Source organism: Solanum stenotomum, chromosome 12 (assembly GCF_019186545.1).
Source record: "Solanum stenotomum isolate F172 chromosome 12, ASM1918654v1, whole genome shotgun sequence".
Lineage (NCBI taxonomy): Eukaryota > Viridiplantae > Streptophyta > Magnoliopsida > Solanales > Solanaceae > Solanum > Solanum stenotomum.
Genome location: NC_064293.1, coordinates 19,852,473 through 19,872,967, shown reverse-complemented (window position 1 = coordinate 19,872,967; position 20,495 = coordinate 19,852,473). Strand labels below are relative to the sequence as shown.

At 37.6% G+C, this 20,495-nt stretch overlaps 1 protein-coding gene across 1 annotated transcript in view; it reads left to right on the top strand.

Moving 5' to 3' along the window:
* The window catches only part of LOC125848310 (myosin-1-like), a 38,280-nt gene that overhangs the window by 14,875 nt on the left and 2,910 nt on the right, over positions 1–20,495 (top strand). The window contains exons 6-19 of the mRNA XM_049528165.1: positions 602–767; positions 869–932; positions 1,054–1,067; positions 1,153–1,237; positions 1,687–1,790; positions 1,929–2,067; positions 9,524–9,642; positions 9,747–9,899; positions 9,975–10,064; positions 15,058–15,135; positions 15,437–15,595; positions 15,755–15,961; positions 17,190–17,395; positions 17,489–17,624. Of these exons, the coding sequence (XP_049384122.1) occupies positions 602–767; positions 869–932; positions 1,054–1,067; positions 1,153–1,237; positions 1,687–1,790; positions 1,929–2,067; positions 9,524–9,642; positions 9,747–9,899; positions 9,975–10,064; positions 15,058–15,135; positions 15,437–15,595; positions 15,755–15,961; positions 17,190–17,395; positions 17,489–17,624 (1,720 nt within the window). The remainder of the gene's footprint in view (positions 1–601; positions 768–868; positions 933–1,053; positions 1,068–1,152; positions 1,238–1,686; positions 1,791–1,928; positions 2,068–9,523; positions 9,643–9,746; positions 9,900–9,974; positions 10,065–15,057; positions 15,136–15,436; positions 15,596–15,754; positions 15,962–17,189; positions 17,396–17,488; positions 17,625–20,495) is intronic.

Genomic DNA, 20,495 nt, shown 5'->3' with positions numbered 1-20,495 from the left:
CGTCAGAAAACTTCAGAAACTTGGGCTTTTCTCTGCAAATGTGACGGCTACCCCCGATAGCTCATCACAGGTCTAACGGCCCGCCGGAGCTTTCCTTTAGCAACACTTTGCTTCATTTTACTTTCTTGTCTTGGCTAATCCTGTCCAACACAGTAGAAACACTATTAAAAGACACTTTTTTGCTCAAGAACTCACAATTATTCATAACTAAAAGAATCAAACGTGCTGTCAAATGCCAGCACATCAGAGATCACTTTTGGTAAACTCAGAGTGGAAAGTGGATGATTAATTTGGTAATTTGTTATTCTCACTTGGTGGCTTACATGAAGGCATGCATTTTTATTATTTAGGCTTATTGGCCTTTTCTATTGTGCTTATTTCCTGCTAGCTGGAGTTAGACTAATATACGTTCTTTTGTGTAGACTCTGACTAGTAGTTATATCTACAAGACTTCTTGCTTATTACATAAGATCCTCTTTGACTTCCTATAATGCTTGTGATATATTTTGACTTTCAAGAAATTCGTGAGTACTAATTTATTGCATTAAGTTATCTTATATAATCTTTATCCTAAAATAGTCCTTGGTTTGGTCATACCCAGTGGGGAAAGCGGAGCTGGCAAAACTGAAACAGCAAAGATTGCAATGCAATACTTGGCTGCCCTTGGAGGTGGTAGTGGAATAGAGGATGAAATTCTGAAAACAAATCCGATTTTAGAAGCCTTTGGCAATGCTAAAACTTTAAGAAATGACAACTCAAGTCGATTTGTAAGTAGTTTTCCTATAACCAGAACTGAATTTTTACTTTGTAATCATTTTTCAAGATGTCTGCCGAGTCTTTGAGAAATTGCTGACTATTTTATTGACAGGGGAAGCTTATTGAGATTCACTTTAGTGAGACTGGAAAAATATCTGGGGCTAATATTCAAACATGTAAGACAGCAATCTGTATGAGTTCATTGAAATGAAATTTTTGTACTAAAGTTAAATCAAGTGGCTGACATGTATTTGTACTTTTCCTTTGACTGCTGGCATTGTTTCTCGATCTTCACAGTTCTACTTGAAAAGGTACTTTTTCCCTTTGAGTTGCCTTGATCAACAGCAAATCTTATTTTTTGTAATATACACTTAATGAATATGTTTTATGGAACAGTCCAGAGTGGTTCAATGTAGCGAGGGAGAAAGGTCATATCATATATTTTATCAGCTCTGTGCAGGAGCTCCAGGAGCTCTCAAAGGTATGAAATGATAAACATATACGAGGGTGAGATTTTCATTGTATGATCTCTCAATACATTTTTTCTAGATGTTTTTCCTTTATTATGTGGCTGTTATATGTTTGCTCCATAATTTTGGTTGACACTTGAAACTGTTAACTACCTGTGGATTATCTTCAGAAGAAGATAGTTCGCCTTAGTTACAATGCACATTAGCACATGTAAATGCAGCTTAATATCAATATATGAAAGGGTTTGGATGAGAATTGCATGTACAAAGCAGGTACAACTCAACAAAAATGGAACTTGGATTGAAAGATAGTATGTGCTAGATTTATAGTGGTTTCTGATCGGTACTATGCCTAATATAAAACTTAAATTCGAGTACTTTGTTTTGAAGTTACAAGTTATTACTATATTTGTCAGACACCTTAGGTGTTATTTCATCTCTTTTTGTGCGTCATCTGCAGAAAAATTAAATTTGAAGGATGTGAGTGAGTATAACTATTTGAGGCAAAGCAATTGCCACTCAATTTCTGGGGTTGATGATGCTGAACAATTTCGTATTGTAATGGTAATATATTCTTCCAGTCGCCTAAGTCATGTTTCCATGAAAAAATGATTTCACCTTTTATCTTCAAGTCAATTGACTTTTGATCTTGTTTGTTTCCTTAAAACTTGTTGAGAAGCTAAATATGGAGTGTTGTTTTAGGAAGCACTCGATGTTGTCCATATCAGCAAGGAGGATCAAGAGAGTGTTTTTTCAATGCTAGCTGCAGTTTTATGGCTTGGAAATATCTCTTTTACAGCCGTCGATAATGAAAACCATGCTGAGCCAGTTGTGGATGAAGGTAATTTGGAAAGTAAAAAGATAATCACTTGAACTATTTGCAGCCTTTCCGATTCCTAGTAGGCGGTAGTTTTTTCCTTTTGGGTAATGTCTTTAGGGATTGTTTGCTATTATTTCCTCGTGTCACTCTTATTCTCACTTGGACACCTTCCTTTCCCCCTTTTGATTTGTAATACTTTGTGTGAGAAATATATGAGAAAAATATTATTGAATTGCGTTTTAATTATTACATAGAGAACCCTATTTATAGACACTATGATACAATTCCTTACCAACTAGGAGACTATAAACTATTCCTATTTTGTGTAGGATTGTGTATACCTATTCTATTATAACACTCCCCCTCAAGCTGGTGCATACAAATTATACGTACTTAGCTTGTTACAAATGTAATTAATACGAGGACCGGTAAGGGACTTGGTGAAGATATCTGCAAGTTGATCATTTGACTTCACCAATTTGGTAACAATATCTCTTGAGAGTATCTTTTCTCTCACAAAGTGACAATCAATCTCAATGTGCTTAGTCCTCTCATGAAACACTAGATTTGATGCGATATGAAGGGCCGCTTGATTATCACACACAAGTTCCATATGACCGGTTTCTCCAAATTTTAGTTCTCCAAGCAACTGTTTGATCCAAACTAGCTCACAAGTTGCTACAACCATTGCTCGATATTCTGCTTCTGCACTGGATCGAGTAACCACACTTTGTTTCTTACTCTTCCATGACACCAAATTACCTCCTACTAAAACACAATATCCGGATGTAGAACGTCTATCAAAGGGTGATCCTGCCCAATTAGCGTCTGTATATCCGGTGATAAGCTCATGGCCTTGATCCTCGAAGAGTAGTCCTTTACCAGGAGCTGACTTTATATATCGCATAATACGAACAACTGCATCCCAGTGACTATCACAAGGAAAGGCATAAACTGACTTACAACACCCACTGGAAAAGAGATGTCCGGTCTAGTCACCGTGAGATAATTCAACTTTCCAACCAACCGTCTATACCTTTCAGGATTACTGAGTTGCTCCCCCTGTTTGGGAAGGAGTTTAACATTCGGGTCCATAGGAGTGTTAATGGGTTTACATCACGTCATTCCTGTCTCCTCAAGAATGTCTAAAGCATACTTGCGTTGAGAAATAACAATACCTGATCTAGACTGAGCAACCTCAATACCAAGAAAATACTTCAATCTGCCAAGGTCTTTAGTTTGGAAATGCTGAAAGAGATACTGCTTCAAATTAGCGATACCAACTTGATCATTGCCGGTGATAATGATTATCAGCAATGTAAACAACCAAATAAATACACAGATTTGGTGCTGAATGCCGATAAAACACAGAGTGATCATCTCCACTACGAGTTATGCCAAACTCCTGAATTACTGTGCTGAACTTTCCAAACCAAGCTCAAAGAGATTGTTTCAGACCATAGAGTGACTGACGCAATCGACATACAAGGTTACTAGGCTCCCCCTATGCAACAAAACCAGGTGGTTGCTCCATATAGACTTCTTCCTCAAGATCACCATGCAGAAAAACATTCTTAATGTCCAACTGATGAAGAGGCCAATGGCGAACAACAACTATAAATAGAAAAAGACGGACATATGCTATTTTGGCCACAGGAGCAAAAGTGGCACTGTAATCTAGCCCAAATATCTGAGTATACCCTTTGGCAACAAGGCGAGCCTTAAGCCAACCGACTTGATCATCTGGACCAATTTTGACCGCCTAAACCCAACGACAACCAACAGTAGACTTACAGGGAGACAAGCTCCCAAGTACCACTTGAATGTAAAGCAGACATCTCATCAATCATAGCTCGCTTCCATCCAGAGTGAGAAAGTGCTTCTCCTGTAGTCTTAGTGATGGAAATAGAGGACAAAGATGATACAAAGGCATAATGGGGTGAAGATAAACGATGATAACTCAAGAAAGTATAATGTGGATTATTATTTCGAGTAGATCGTGTACCTCTTTGAAGTGTAATCGATTGGCTAGTAGCAGGAGGCAAGGCCGCAGTGGGAGCAGGTTTCGGCGCATGACATGAATCATTTGAGACTATTGTTGGACGTGGACACCGATGATAAGTTAGGAGTGGTGGCACTACAACTGGAGATGGAGAAGTAACTGTTGGTCCCTCAAAAGTCGATACAGGCAAGACTTGAGGTATGGGTAAGACCTCAAAGACATCAAGATGATCAGAAGATGTGTAGTAAGGTTGAGATTCAAAGAATGTTACATCGGCAGACATAAAATATCGGCGGAGATCATGTGAATAGCAACGATACCCTTTTTGAACTCGAGAGTAACCAAGAAAGACACATTTAAGAGCACGAGGGGCTAATTTATCTTTTCCTAAGGCTAAGTTATGAACAAAGCATGTGCTCCCAAATACACGAGGAGGGATAGAATAGAGATGTGACTGAGGATACAGTATGGAATGTGGAACCTGATTCTGAATAGAAGATGAGGGCATTCTATTAGTTAAATAGCAAGATGAAAGGACTGCATCACCCCAAAAACGCAGCGGAACATGGGAATCAACGAGTAGAGTGCGAGTAGTGTCAATGAGATGCCTATTCTTTCTTTCTGCTACACCTTTTTGCTAAGGAGTGTATGGACAAGATGTTTGGTGAATAATTCCTTGGTGAGACATAACCTGAAACTGGGATGATAAGTATTCTAAGGCATTATCACTACGAAAAGTACGAATAGAAACACCAAATTGATTTTGTATTTCAACAAAGAAACTTTTGAATATAGAAAATAACTCAAAACGATCTTTCATTAAGAAAACCCAAGTACATCTCAAATAATTATCAATGAAACTAACAAAATAACGAAATCCTAAGGTGGAACTAACTCTACTAGGACCCCAAATATCAGAATGAACTAATGAAAAAATAGACTCTGAACTCCCCTCAGTACCATGTGAAAATGTGGCACGAGTGTGTTTCCCAAGTTGACATGACTCACAATCTAATTTAGATAAACTAGATAAACTAGGCACCATCTGTTGCAGTTTGGATAGACTCGGATGTCCCAAACGTTTGTGAATGAGGTCCGGAGGATATGTAATAGAGCATGCTGTGAAGGAATTTGAAGTGGTAAGATAGTAAATGCCTTGTGATTCATGTCTTGTGCCAATCATCTGTCCCGTACTGCGGTCCTGCATGTGAAAAGAATCATCAAAAAAGGTTATGCTACAATGTAGGGCACGTGTCAAACGACTAACAGATGCCAGATTAAAAGGAGAACCAGGGACATAAAGAACATAGTCTAGAGTGACAGAAGATAGGGGTGTGGCTTTTCCAACCCCTTTTGATTTTGTTTGGATCCCATTGTCCAAAGTAATAGCAGGAAGAAATTGTGAATAAACAATATCTGACAGAAGTGATTTGTTACTAGAAATATGATCAGAAGCACCAGAGTCCATGACCCATGATCTATGAGTATTAGATTGTGAAACACAAGCAAAAGAATTACCCGCAACAACAACATCATGTTGAACAATCGAAGCTACTTGTGGAGACGTAACGCTTACTTGCTCGATGTTGAAGGAACTACTCATATTCTTGATTGAGCAATATGAGCATTATGGGATGGTCGATCAGGCGGAGCAACAAATGCTTCTTGTGGAGATGTCTGCTTACTTGCACGATTACGAAGGAACTCATTATATTCCTTTAGAGCAACAGGATCATAACTGGGTGGTGGACCATGCAAAGTATGACATATGTCACGAGTGTGACCAGACTTATGACAATAACTACACTTCGATCGAGGTTTTCCAAGACAACCTCCTCCTCGTCGATTCTCCATAGATTGATATGCTCGTTTTTCTATGGTTTGAGATGCGAGAGCAGATGAGTCAATGGTAGGTGATGAAACTACTTTGTGGCTGGGAGGCGCGGCCAGACGAAGTAGACGAGAGAATAATTCATCGATTGTAGGAATTGTAGGGCTAGCTAAAATCTGATCACGCACAAAATCATGGTCAGGAGGAAGTCCAACAAGGGTAAGAACTAGAAATAATGTTTGTCTGTGTTGTTGTTTTTCCACATTCATAGTAACTGGCATCAACGTGTCGAATTCCTCCATGATTGCCTGTACCTGTCCGAAGTAAGTAGGCATATTGGATTCTTGTTTCTTTAAGTTGGTCAACCGAGATATCACATCATAGAATCGAGATATGCCATTAGTGTATAAAGCACGAGCCTTTTCCCAAACTGTATAACACGTCTGGAATGGGCGAAACAAGGGCATCAATTTGGAATCAATAGAACGCCATAGGAGACTACATAATTGAGCATCTACTTTCTCCCATTGTGCTTTGGCTTTTACATCTTCCTCACTAGTCTTTGCCTTTACATCTACCACATAAGTCTTGTTCGTTAAGTGATCTTGGACAGCTTGACCCTTGCACCACAGTTCAACCGAGGAAGCCTAAGATAAATAGTTTGAACTTCCCAATAAAAGTTCTGAAGTGATTAGAGGGCTAGAACTTCCAATCCCCATATTTTTAGAACCAAAAACATCACACCCAAAAGACATTATGCTAAATTTGTCTTGGAAACAACAAAAAACTTGATTATAGAAAGAAAACTCAAAGAAAAAGTCACCGGAAACTACCTGGAAATAGCCGGAACCCTAATTCCAGCGATTAGATCTGGTCGGAATGGCTGGACGACCCCAACTGTCAAAAAAATGAGCAGAAAAGCCCTCACGCACCGGCGCGTAAGCCATATCTCGTCGGAAATTACCACCTCCGATCGGCGCGTGAGAGCGCATAGGGTGATGTTTTCCGATGGTTCTGGCTGGGGTTTGGTCGCGAGAGCTTTCCGAGACTCGTGGTGGTGTTGGTTTTCACACAACACCCACCGAAAGAAAAAAAAATGAAATCAGACCCAACAGCCACCGGAAATTGACATAGACATACGGTGACTTGTTTGCTCTCACCAATGCTCGTGAGAAATATATGAGAAAAATATTATTGAATTGTGTTTTAATTATTACATAGAGAACCCTATTTATAGACACTATGATACAATTCCTTACCAACTAGGAGACTATAAACTATTCCTATTCTGTGTTGGATTGTGTATACCTATTCTATTCTAACACTTTGGTTGACTCAAGTTAAAATATGTAGTTAACTATGGGACATATAAGAAAAGTAAAAAATTTGATAAAGCAAAGTCACATAATCATTCTCTTTGGATGTAATGTGATCGTGTGATACTAGACCAACTTTTAGTCTTCGCATAACAATTTTAGAATCCTTAAGGCATTATTTAGTATTGCCTTCCTCAACTCACATAAAACACTAGTTTTCAACTTCTATTTGTAGTCATTTGCAAAGCGCATCCAGTTCCAAGTTCGGATAAAAGTGGATGATTACAATAGCTTGACAACTAGCTTCAAAATTATTAGATTATGAATCATCATCATAATAAATTGATATAATATTATAGAGGAAAGCTCAGTGATCTATAATCTCACGGAATCAATTCCAATTAGTTTATAATATAACACAATGATAAAATAGGAAAGAAAGAATGTGAATATTAACCAAACCTTAAGGCTGTTGGTGGAATGACCCATCCCCTTATAAAACCCTTAAGATGCCTTTTACACCAGATGTTGAGTATTATATAACTCAATTTTAATTTGAATGCTGACCTATGAGTACGCAGATGGGCTTATCAATAGTTGGTTCCTATATCGTGTGGAAAAAATTGATCAACAAAAGTGGATGTACATTACTGGTATCAATCCTTAGGGTATCACTTTATACCTATGTGGGACCTAAACTCAACAAAAGGATATACACGAGCAATACCAACTTGTGACATATTTAGGGCCCGTTTGGACATAATTTCAAGTTGTGATTTGAAATCATATTGAATTGAAGTTGAATTTTGTTTGGACATGCAATTTGGATTTCTTAAGGTGTATTTTTCCTTTTAAACATAAAAGCCCCACAATTTGTGAAAACTATCAATCTTCCCCAACTCTTATACAATCTTACTAAATGCAAAAAACCATAGTTCATAAACAAGGTATTGGAATATCTAAGGTGCCGCATACCCTTCGGGGTGGCCCAGTGGTTTGGGCTTGTGACTTCCATGTTGGAGGTCTCAAGTTCGAAACCCCTTGCCAGCGAAAGCAAGGGGTTTGCCTTCTGGGTCGAGCTCGTCGGACCGGGCTTGCCTAGTGCGGGTTACCTCTCCTATGTGGTTTGCGAGCTATTGCATAGGAGTGGGGGTTTTACCTTGTGCGCACCCAAAGGGTAGCGGCTGCGGGTTTCCCTTGTCATAAAAAAAAAATATATATATATATCTAAGGTGCCGCATTAATAAATCACAAAACTTCATGTTCCTTTTAGGCATAATACATAAACATGACCCTTAACTTGACTTCATCGGACGACTATGACCTTTAACTTGACTTCATCGGACGACTATGACCTTTAACTTTGAGTATGCACAAGTAGATACTTAAACTTGTATAAAATTGAACAAAATAGACACATTCATCCTACATGCCGTCCTACATGACAGTTTTGTGTCCTACGTGGCGTCCTACGTAGCGTCCTATGTGTATTATGCCATATAGGACACGTGTGTCTACTTATTCAATTTTATACAAGTTTAAGTGCCTACTTGTGCACACCCAAAGTTAAAGGTCATAGATGTTAGTTGAAGTCAAGTTACGGGTCATGTTTATATATTATGCCTTCCTTTTATAAAGAAATGCTTGCATTTACATGCTATTTACAAATATAAACCTTTAAATACACATGATCTTACAAAGATCCACTAGTCAACAATAGTAGTAACCAACTATCCTTTAATATAATCCTTCCACATGGTATGAACAATCTCTTCACGTCGAGCATGATTTTTTTTGTTGTAAAACTTAAAATGATGGGTTCTTTTTTTGTAAAGTATAAATTTATGGGTCAAGTTTTTACATTTCAAAAAATTTGAAATCACAATTTGGAATTTGAAATCCTACTTTTGGAGAAACTTTGGGATATGAAATTGAAGTTGAAATTTTGTGCAGATTTCATAAACAAACGCTGATTTCAAACAAAACTTGTAAGTGGGGTCCCAAATCCTATGGCCAAACACCTACTTAGTTGTTGCACTTATATTAGGTCAATGTTCAGGGAGGAGTCTGTCTAGACTAATTAAAGCTCTGCAAGTAGGATATGCCTAACAATTAGTGCTATAATTAAAGTAGAATGGCTATAGAAGTTTCATGTAGCTAACTTCAACTAATTTGAGATTAAGATGCTGGTGATTATTTTGTATATCAAATCTAAAGTATGTTAGGAGAATCTTCTTAAACTCTTTGATGGTTTTCCAAGAAATTACAATGGTATCATGCTTTTATTGTTGACTCTTTGATGTTATTATTTGATGTCTAATTCTGTAGGCCTAACAACTGTTTCAACTTTAATCGGGTGTGGTGTGGAAGAGCTAAAACTAGCTTTATCAACTCGAAAAATGAGAGTAAGAAATGATGATATTGTCCAAAAGCTAACACTATCTCAGGTAATGATTCATTATATGGCCTGCTGAAAGCTTGTTAGCTGCATTTGACCGAATGGACCAGTTAAGAAGTCCTTTGACAATTGATCTTTCTGCCAATTTGTTAGGCTACTGACACAAGAGATGCATTGGCAAAATCAATTTATTCTTGTCTGTTTGACTGGCTCGTTGAACAAATAAACAAGTCACTTGCAGTTGGCAAACGTCGAACTGGAAGATCTATCAGCATTCTTGATATTTATGGTTTTGAATCATTCGAGGTATTGTGTTTATAATGCTTGGTTAGTTCATCTTTCTTTTATTTCTGATTATGCTGACTTTGATTTCCTTTCCAGAGGAACAGCTTTGAGCAGTTCTGCATTAATTATGCCAATGAAAGGTTGCAACAACACTTTAACCGTCACTTGTTCAAGTTGGAACAGGAGGTGATGAGCCCTTACTTAATCCTTTTAGAAACTGATGCCGTGGTTGAATATATTTGCACCTGACTTTCAGGCTTTCAAGATCTTGATACCTGTTAAATAAGTATCTGCACTTGAGGCACATTAATGTCTAATTACTAGAGATTGCAGATCTTTTGAATTCTTGATTTTGCTAGGTTCTCTATTTTTAGTACTTGTAACTTGGATGCTACTGATGAGATTGGCGTTGGGAGAAAAGTGGGGGGAGGTGGAATAGGTGTGTTGTATCCTGCTAGCTGTGGTTGGATAAGGTTGGTTTCCTATTGTTTTCCATTATCATATGCTACAGGTGTTTCCATTGCTCTGAACATACAATATTACTCCCTATGTCCCAAATTATGTAGCACACTTTCCTTTTTAGTCTGTCCCGAAAAGAATGACACCTTTGTGTATTTAGAAACAATTTAACTATACTTACGCTTTATGAGATGATCTATAGTTGCACAAATGTCTATGACTTGTTTCAAGCCACAAGTTTCAAAGTCTTTATTAAATTATGTGCCTAGTCACACATCGCCAAATAAAATGAGACGGAGGGATTAGTAGATTTCAGCTCTTACCGTATGCCTATTTCGACATGTGAGACTTCATATGGTAAATATTAGATCAAGTAGTTTCATATACTCCCTGTCTCCGCTATATATGCGGCACACTTCCTGAGTTCCTGTTTTAGTCTATCCAAGAAGAATGCTACCTTTTTATGTTAGAATATTTTAACTTAGGAATTTCCATTTTATTCTTAATGTGATGATTTATAGCCATGTAAATGTATGGCTTGTTTTAGACCACAAATCTCAAACCTTTCTTTCTTATACTCCATTTCTAGTCCACCAATGACACAAAATAAGGGACAGAGGGAGTACTTATATTTACAGCATGAGACCATAGATACCAATCTATAATCCATTTGCCAAGTATGGTTGAGAATTTTAACTATCTTTCTAACATCAAAAAGTTTTAGATAAACAATATTGCTTTGTAGTTCCACTTTTTAAACAGATAGTGACAACGGATTTCTTTTTAAACTAACATTATGCACTTTTTGAACTTCCTTTTTAAATAAATGTCCCAAGAGGAATAGCATCATCAATGTGAGTGTATAGAAGTTCGGTGGTACAATATAAGCCGGCTGAGCATGATGCAGCCTCTTAGAAGTCAGATCAAGAAAGTTTTTTTCCTTTCACAGTGGTAGTGGTTCTGCTTTAAAAACATCTATTAGTTATTCTTTCCAATAAGAGGCATTCGATAGCAGCTTCCTGTTATTGGAAGGAACAACAGATGATAATTTCACTTGGGGAAGTTAACCTAATTGAGTTTTAAAAAATGATGTGAAAGTGTTTAATTTCAATTTTATCAAGAACAATCTTTATAGATTAACTATAGAGTTGGAATCTTTTTCGTCACGGGTTTTTGAATTTTAATTACCAAGTATTGAAAACCTTACTCTTCTAGATATCTTAAGTCAGTAAACCATAGTGAAGGTGGCCCGGTTTTGTCTGTCGTCCATCTTCTATTTTTTTAATGCTTTGCAGAAGGAAGCTTTTAGTTTTACTGTTGGTTTGCTAATTAAAGAAAGTGAATCTTAAGTTTTTTGTTTTGTTTGATAAGGTAAATAATTTTACTAACAATTGAGGGAAACCCCGTATGCGAGCCATATACCAAAAGAAGAGAACCTATGTCAAAATATGGTTCTCAAAAAGAGAGATGCAAACCTCTATACAAATAGGGATCGCATAGGTACACCAAAAAGAAACTAGAGACAAAACACTATGCATTTTTACAAAATCTAGTTCCACACCTTTAAATGCCCTCCTATTCCTCTCTTTCCAAATGACCCACATGATTCCTGAAGGGGAAACACCTCATACCCTTGAGCTTCTTTTCCCCCTTCTATGGGTCCAACTTTGCAAAGCTTCCTTCACTTTACCCAGCATCACCCATTGTATCTATGTGAATCTTAAGTATCTCAAGAAGGATGTGAGAAGGTAAGAGAAGGGAAGAAACTTATCAAAGACTTAATGAATACAAGACACATTTATTTATAGGTGTTAGAAACAAGACATGATATTTGTCTAGTGTGGGATGATATCTTATGCAAGAACATTAGTCATTCTTTCTAAACGCCAACACTTAATATTCTGACCTTCATAATAAAAGAAATACCTTTTCACCAAAATAAAGTGGGAGAACCAAATCCAGTTTGTTTAATTTGAAAATACATGAAGTAAATAATGCTAAAAAACATGTTGGGGAACTTGCCGAAAATTAATGGCCCCTCAAATCTTGCACGAGAACAATCACCGTAAAGCTGCATAGCGCTGTCAGAACAGTTACCTGGAAGTGGCATTTTGAAATTGAACGATCACAGGAAAAGAAATGCAATGTCTCCGGAAGTCAAAGTGGTTGGGAGAGGCTCTAGAGCGGTCACTAGAAAGACACGTGGTGCTACTAGAGCAGTAGCCGGAAAAAAATGCAGTGCCACTGGCCGAAGTGGCCATTGATAAAGAAAGGAAAGAAGGGAACAGTTTGCTGAGCAGACACAAAAGAGCACTGGTAGGAGAAAGTGCTGAAGTTACTGTAGACTTGGCCAAAATTGCTGAGACACTGATACAATGTTAGAAGATAAGAATATATCTAAGACTTAATGATTTGATACTAAATTGCTTGGACTTTTCACTTTCTGTGCCGTGCCCGTGTCGACACGACGTGGGTGTGGGATCCGTACCGGATCTAGTCAATTAATTTTGGGTACTTTGACCAAAATTGACGGAGAATTTGGGACAAATGCAATAATTTCAGTAATCAAAGCAAAGGTCAAGGTGAGATTGAAGAAAATGGAATACATTGTACATTGAAATTTCTATGTTAGCCCTTTTCCTTTTATCTCCTTCCGAGATTCTCCTCAGAATACCTTGTAAGTTTCTCTTATAATGTCTCATAATTTAGATATTTTTTTTGATAACCATGGTTTCCGGATCATCTTTCACCTGCCTCAACTAATTCCATGTTGATACCCGCCAGTCTGCCACCTCCCACTAGCAACAAATAATTTAGACGTACTTCTACACATCTATATTTAGATATTTGAATTATTTTAGCCGAATACCCCCATCCTTATCTTTACTTGGACCAGTACCTCGAATCTTAAAATTTAGATCATCAAGGATGTGACCTCTAGATCTACCCCCATACCAGACAACCGCACCTGAGTGAGAGCAACTTAGATTTGATGAGTGTAAGGCACACCAATTTTTAGGTGATAAACTACAAGATACGTGTGTTTTTTCAATATGGACAATATCTCACATAAGAACACTACTCTTGACTCAATATGCTTTCATTTACACTTAATATTGTAAGAAAGATTAGAATAAACACTAATTGTGATAATCAGATGAGCAGCCGCAGCGGTGGGTGGCTACTACTTCTTGAATTTGCCCAAAATGTCTGCCCATGCAGAAGCCACTGCCCTGGGACAAAACACATCAAAGACTACCCCTGATCTCATGATACCCCAATACAGACCATCAGTTATAAGTATTTTTGGGACTTATCCCAATTTTTTTAAATTAAAAATGTTCTTGAGTATCAAGATAAGCTTATTATTCCCTTTAGTTTGGTCTTCCCGCTGTACTCATTTTGTGGATTTTAGAAGTTGCTATCTTTGGATTTGACTCTGTTATTTCCACCTGTCTGTCATCTTGTGCAATGTTCAGACCAAGTTTTGAGCACTTTTGTCATCCTGTCTAAAAGATATTTATTTTGAAAAGAAGCTCAAGTTTGTAAATCTCCCCACCTCTCATTATTTTGAACCCTGACGATTCAGTAGTTTCTCTTGTGTAAAGGATGGGATGGAGATAGCTTTAGTTTGATTCTGACTTGACTTCTTCAAAGTGAGTACCCAAAACGATATTTGTATCATATTATTCCAATCTTTATTTTGATTCCTCTTCCTGAGGTGATAATCTCCCATCACCCTTATCCACATTTGCTTTCTCTTTTGCATCATATGATATCCACCTTTGATTTAGTACAGCTATAAAAAATGCCTTCTTCTGTCGTTTTGCACCACTATTTTTATCCCAAAATAAGCTTAAAAATACTGAATAATTAAAAGGGTTGCCATGTTCACCAGATACTAGTGAGAACAGTGATAATATTGTTATGAGAGAATTGTTCTCAACCTCCTTTTTGAATCTCAAATAGGATGATCTTTCAATTAGGAATTGGGTGGATATTTTCTCGTGAGTCATCTCTCCGCATAATCACAATTGACGAGATAAACAGAAGCAGGCCTTTTTAATGGTTTACAGAAAGTTTGTGGGAGAACGGGTGTGTTACTTGATTATACTTTCTCCTGTTTGATTTGGAATATAATTTTGTGACGGGAAGATATCAGTTCTGCTTGAAAACAGGTGATCAATTTTATTATTGTTGTTTGTTACATTTATTTTCTTTGGTTCTTTGTTCATTTACTAAAGATATACGGTAAGTTTGCTCCAAACATTTTAATTGTCACAGAATTTATCAAAGTAATAATTAAATAAAAGAATAGTTGTGACACCAACGTATGACTTCAAGGGGTTTTGTTTAATTTGATTCTACCTGCCTCAGGTTGATCTTCTATATTTGCTTCTACCTAGTTAAGGCTTATTTAGCATGTTGATCATATATATCGACAATACTGATTTCCTATTGTAGTTGTTAGCCTAAGGAGTCTCAAAGCTTATGGTGGAATAAGGATATTTTGGTGTTAAACATAAATACTGTTTGCTAGTCCACCAAGCGGAATTAGGGGGCAGCACTTCTACTATGACATGCATGGCACTACAATTGCCAATTAGGCAACTAGAAGGATGCTTGTGGCTGTGGTTTAGTCAGTTTCCAGGAGCTTTAGTTTGTTTTATTTGTATATAGCCATATTTTACTCTTCATTAACTGCTGACTTTCTTTCCAGGAGTATATTCAAGATGGCATTGATTGGACTAAAGTTGATTTTGATGACAACCAAGATTGTCTAAATCTGTTTGAGAAGGTTCGTGTGCGCAGTCTCTTAAATAAGTCTAACTGTTCTTAGCCATTTAAATTGTTTTCTTTTACTTTTTCTTTAGCGATTTTTAGGAGTTCTCATAAAACATTTTATGTTGTCACATTCGTTAAATCATGTTATTCCCTAAGTTTTGTTCTTAGTATCTTAAGCCTGAAATATGAAGTGAAATTTCTATGCTGATAGAGAAACCAAGTTGCCACAATGGAGGCCTTCCATGTCTAGTGTTTCTTGAATATATATCTGGTTCAGCTGAACTTCAGCGTATTGAAACTTCTCTTTTATGCAGAAACCACTGGGTTTGTTATCTCTGTTAGACGAGGAGTCCACCTTTCCTAATGGCACTGACATGTCATTTGCCAATAAACTCAAGCAGCATCTAAATTCTAATCTCTGTTTCAGAGGGGAACGAGGCAAGGCTTTTACAGTAAGCCATTATGCAGGGGAGGTATGGTTGTTTATGACCTACTTGTTTTTGTTCCATTTCACTTGCTAACATCACCACCCCCCAAATAATTTCAGGCTATCTAATGCAGTGAGTGATGTGAATGACTTGTTTATGTTTTACTTATTTCTTCTGGGAGATGTAATAGTTCTTTGTTACCAGGTAACTTATGATACAACTGGATTTCTTGAGAAGAATCGTGATTTACTGCACTCCAACTCAATTCAGCTTCTATCTTCTTGCAAGTACCACCTTCCTCAAACATTTGCATCAAATATGCTTTCTCAATCTGAGAAGCCTGTTGTTGGCCCATTGTACAAATCTGGTGGAGCAGACTCCCAGAAATTAAGTGTTTCCACAAAATTCAAGGTATTTTGACATGTCTACAAGGATCTCCTTTTTTCTTATATTTCTTCTGTTCTCTTAACTAAAGAAAAAGAAAAAACAGAAGTCAGTTAATTTGAAATCTGATAACTTGCTGATATGGTCCAAATGCTTTTGTCAAAACAAAAAGATTGAGCTTTGGTATGGAAACATACTAAGTTATTGCTTTCAATTTTAGAGAAACACTGGAATTAACAAAAATGGCATTCCTGAGCCAAATCTTGTTTCCGAATAAAACAAAGGTTCAGACAAAAGAAAAGGATAGATGCAGAGACTCAATGGAACTATCTAACACATGAAGTGGAATGCGTTGGTTGAGGATTCTTATACATTGGGACTTCAGAAAGAAAAAGAACTTCATAGGTTTCCTAAGCAAGATTGTGATAATTACAGCAAGTTTGGTTTCCCCAAACTAATTAGTCAAAATTGTGTCAAATGAAGCTGGGAAGTAACTGACTTGCTTCCTGCTTATGTCTTGCGTAGACAATACCTTTAGGGGCCACCATATGATAAATTTAAGCAGAAACTACAGGAAGGAAAAGAGAAGAAAAAGTGAGTGTAAAATTATCACCAATGCAATGTATTATTGCTGTATCTACCCTCTCAGGTTCATTCCTAATATTTATTCAAGTAAAACCACAGGTCAAATGTAGTAAAGATTTTTGCTAAGCTTGTTTTATACGTTACTGTTGGGTATCCGGTTAACAGAAATTAAATTTGATTGATTTATTCAATTATATTCAACAATCATAACCCTTAGGGGTGGCCCAGTGGTTTGGGCTTGGGACTTCCATGTTGGAGGTCTCAAGTTCGAAACCCCTTGCCAGCTCAAGCAAGGGTTTTGCCTTTTGTGCCGAGCTCGTCGCACCGGGATTGCCTAGTGTGGGTTACCTCTCTTATGTGGTTTGCGAGCTATTGCATAGGAGCGGGGGTTTTACCCTGTGCGCACCCAAAGGGTAGAGGCTGCGGGTTTCCCTTGTCATCAAAAAAATAAAAATAAAATAAAATTCAACAATCATTAATCCAGATAAACTTGTTGGAGGACTGGTGGTTTAAAGGAGTTATTATATGACAAAATTATTACTGTTTGACTGTAGCAATTTACCTAGATTTGGGGGCTACATGAAGGAGTTAATTCTGTGTTGGGGGAAGGGTGTTCATGAACTAGTGGGATTCAACTTATGTTTGCCATTTTGATTCTTTTTGCTGGTAGGGACAATTGTTCCAACTAATGCAACGACTAGAGAACACGACTCCACATTTCATACGTTGTATCAAGCCCAACAATTTTCAGTCTCCTGGAAAGTATGAGCAAGGACTTGTATTGCAGCAGTTACGATGTTGTGGTGTCTTAGAGGTAGTCCGGATATCGAGATCTGGGTTTCCTACCAGAATGTCCCATCAGAAGTTTGCTAGAAGGTAGGATGGAGTATTATCACTAATACTTTAAATTTTATGTTTATTTCTCGGTATGCTTGAGTTCTTACTCTCATCAATGGAATTCTATATCAGGTATGGATTCCTTTTATTAGACCATGTTGCATCACAAGATCCTCTCAGTGTCTCGGTTGCAATATTGCATCAGTTCAATATTCTGCCCGATATGTACCAAGTTGGTTTCACAAAGTTGTTTTTCCGAACTGGACAGGTGAGGGATACTATTATGAATTATCTCTTTTGCTCCTATTTTTCTTGCCTCTCCTCCCTTCCCTGTGTGCACTTCTGTTGGGCTTTTAATTGTCAATATGGTCAATCTATGTAGATCTATCATCCGTGACCGTGAGTCTTTATTTAATGCTACTGCCGGCACGTGTCATTACCTATGAGTATCCTGTATTGTACAATTGAGGCTCATACGCCCTTTTGCAACTAGCTTGTGCTCTCCTCTAGACTTCCCCAAGACATTTAGTCCATTACTTCGTTTCTTTTTCATTTAAAATTTTGTTTTGCATGGAATTGTACGAATATTTTACTTGGGAGTTGTACAATCTGTATTACAATCTACATCTGTAGAGAAAGGGAGAAAAAAGTATTTAGAACAATTAAAGATCCAAAAGACATAAACAAGGAAATTGTAGTTTTCTATCAGAACTTATATTCTGAAACAGAAACTTGGAGACCTTCAGGTGGGTGCAGGATGGATCACAAAATTAATGCTGAAGATAATTTCATGCTTCAGAAGGAATTTGAGGACCACGAGATATGGGGAGTGTCAAACGTTGTGCTAGTGACAAAGCTCCTGGTCCTGATGGTTTTACCATGGCCTTCTATACCCGTTGTTGGGAGGTTATTGGAAAAGATGTGATTGCTACAGTCAAGAACGTTCATGAGAGATGTGTTTTTGAGAAAAGCTTCAATTCTACCTACGTGGCTTTAATTCCAAAAAAGAATGGGTGCTAACGAGCTCACTGACTTTAGCCTAATTGGTAGTGTGTACAAAATCATCTCCAAAATACTCACCGAGAGAATCAAAATGGTTATGCACAAACTGGTGGACCACCAACAATTTGCCTTCATAAAAGGGAGACAAATAATGGATGCCATTCTTATGACTAATGAGTGTGTTGATGCTAGAACTAGAAGCAGTGTCCCAGACATCCTATGTAAGCTATGTAAGCTGGACATTCAAAAAACTTATGACCACCTCAATTGGAAGTTCCTGTTGGAGACTCTTTCTAAAAGGTGTTTTGGAGGTAGATGGTTAAGATGGATGAAGTTGTACATCAGCACCGTGAAATTCTAAGTGCTAATAAATGGCTCTCCTACAGGTTTCTTCTCTTCACAGAGAGGTTTAAGACAAGGACACCCATTAACTCCCTTTCTTTTTATTATCGCTATGGAGGGGCTAAATGATATGTTGAAAATCGCTCAAGAAAAGTTGTGGCTGAGAGGTTTTAGGGTATCCAGTAGAGTGGGGGATGATCTGGAGATTACTCACTCACAATATGTAGATGACACTCGTCTTCTGTGATGTTTGTGATGCAAACAGGAACCAACTCAAGATTTTAAGGGTAATCTTTGTTCTTTTTGAAGCTATCTCTGGGCTTCACATTAATTGGAACAAGAGTTTCTTGTATACAGTAAATGAAGTCCCTGATTTACCCTCTCAGGCTAGGATTTTGGGTGGAAGGATAGAAGATCTACCAACTACATACTTGGGGATGCCCTTGGGAGCCAAAAGCAAATCTATAGGCATCTGAAATGGGGTGATTGAAAAATGTGAAAAAAGGTTGATGAATTGGAAGAGCCAGTACCTTTCTTTAGGAGGAAGATTAACACTCATCAATATGCCTACCTATATGATGTCGCTTTTCCCTATTCCTGATGGTGTTATTGACAGACTTGATGCTTTGAGGAGGAACCACCTGTGGGAAGGATATAGTAAAACCAAGAAATTCCACTTGGTTAAGTGGGATACTCTAATTGAGAGTAAACAGGCAGGGGAGATGGGGATAAGGAATTTAAAAATCCAATACCAGTGCCTTATGATGAAGTGGCTAGGGAGATTTGCTTCCAGTGAGCAAGCTCTGTGGAAAGATGTAATAAAGGCCAAATATGAAATGGAGGATCTCTAGATAACTAAAATGGTCACTAGCACTTACGGATCAAGCCTTTGGAGAGCCATTAGAAACCATTGGCCAAAGCTCAGAGGAAATTGCAATATTAAATTGGGTAATGGTAGGAAAACCTCTTTCTGGGAAGATAGATGGCTAGAACAAGGATCTTTCAAAACCTTTTTTCCGGATATTTTCACCCTAAACCAGCAGCAAAGGGCCACTGTGGCAGAGATGTGGTCAAAGCAAGGGTGGAATCTGAGTTTTGGAAGACACCTCTAAATGACTAGGAGATCCAAAGGTTGGTGGAGTTTTACAAGGTCTTGGGACGGTTCAAAGGAATTACTGATGCAAATGATAGTTTGGGATGGCGGGATCACAATCAAGACAAATTCAGTGTCAGAAGAGCTTACAAGAAGCTTAATCCTTGTAACAGTCAGGGGAATGGGTGGCCATGGAGGCTGATATGGAAAACTAAAATCCCCTACAAATTGTCTTGTTTTACTTGGCTCCTTACTAAGCAGGCGGTTTTGACCCAGAAAATCATATGAAAAGAAATATGCAACTGAGTCCTAGGTGCATTCTATGTGGTGAAGAAGTAGAGTTTGTCTACCATCTCTTCCTTCACTGTAGAATAACCAACATTTTGTGGAATGTTTTTATTAATCTGAAGGGCATGAAATTGGTTATGCCTAGGAAAGTTACCCTGACTCTGAAGATATGGACTATGCAAGCATTACTCGGCATAAATAGAGATGGAAAATGATTCCGACTTGTATTTGGTGGTCTGTGTGGAAAGAAAGAAATCTCAGATGCTTCCAAAACAAGAGTAATTCCATCCAGAAGATTATGATGAACTGCTTAGTTTTGTTTCTTTTTTGGTGTAAACAGGAGTACACGGAAAATCTAGTTACAGATGTTTTAGGTTCCTTGTAAATTTTGCTATAGGATTGAAGATCTTCTTG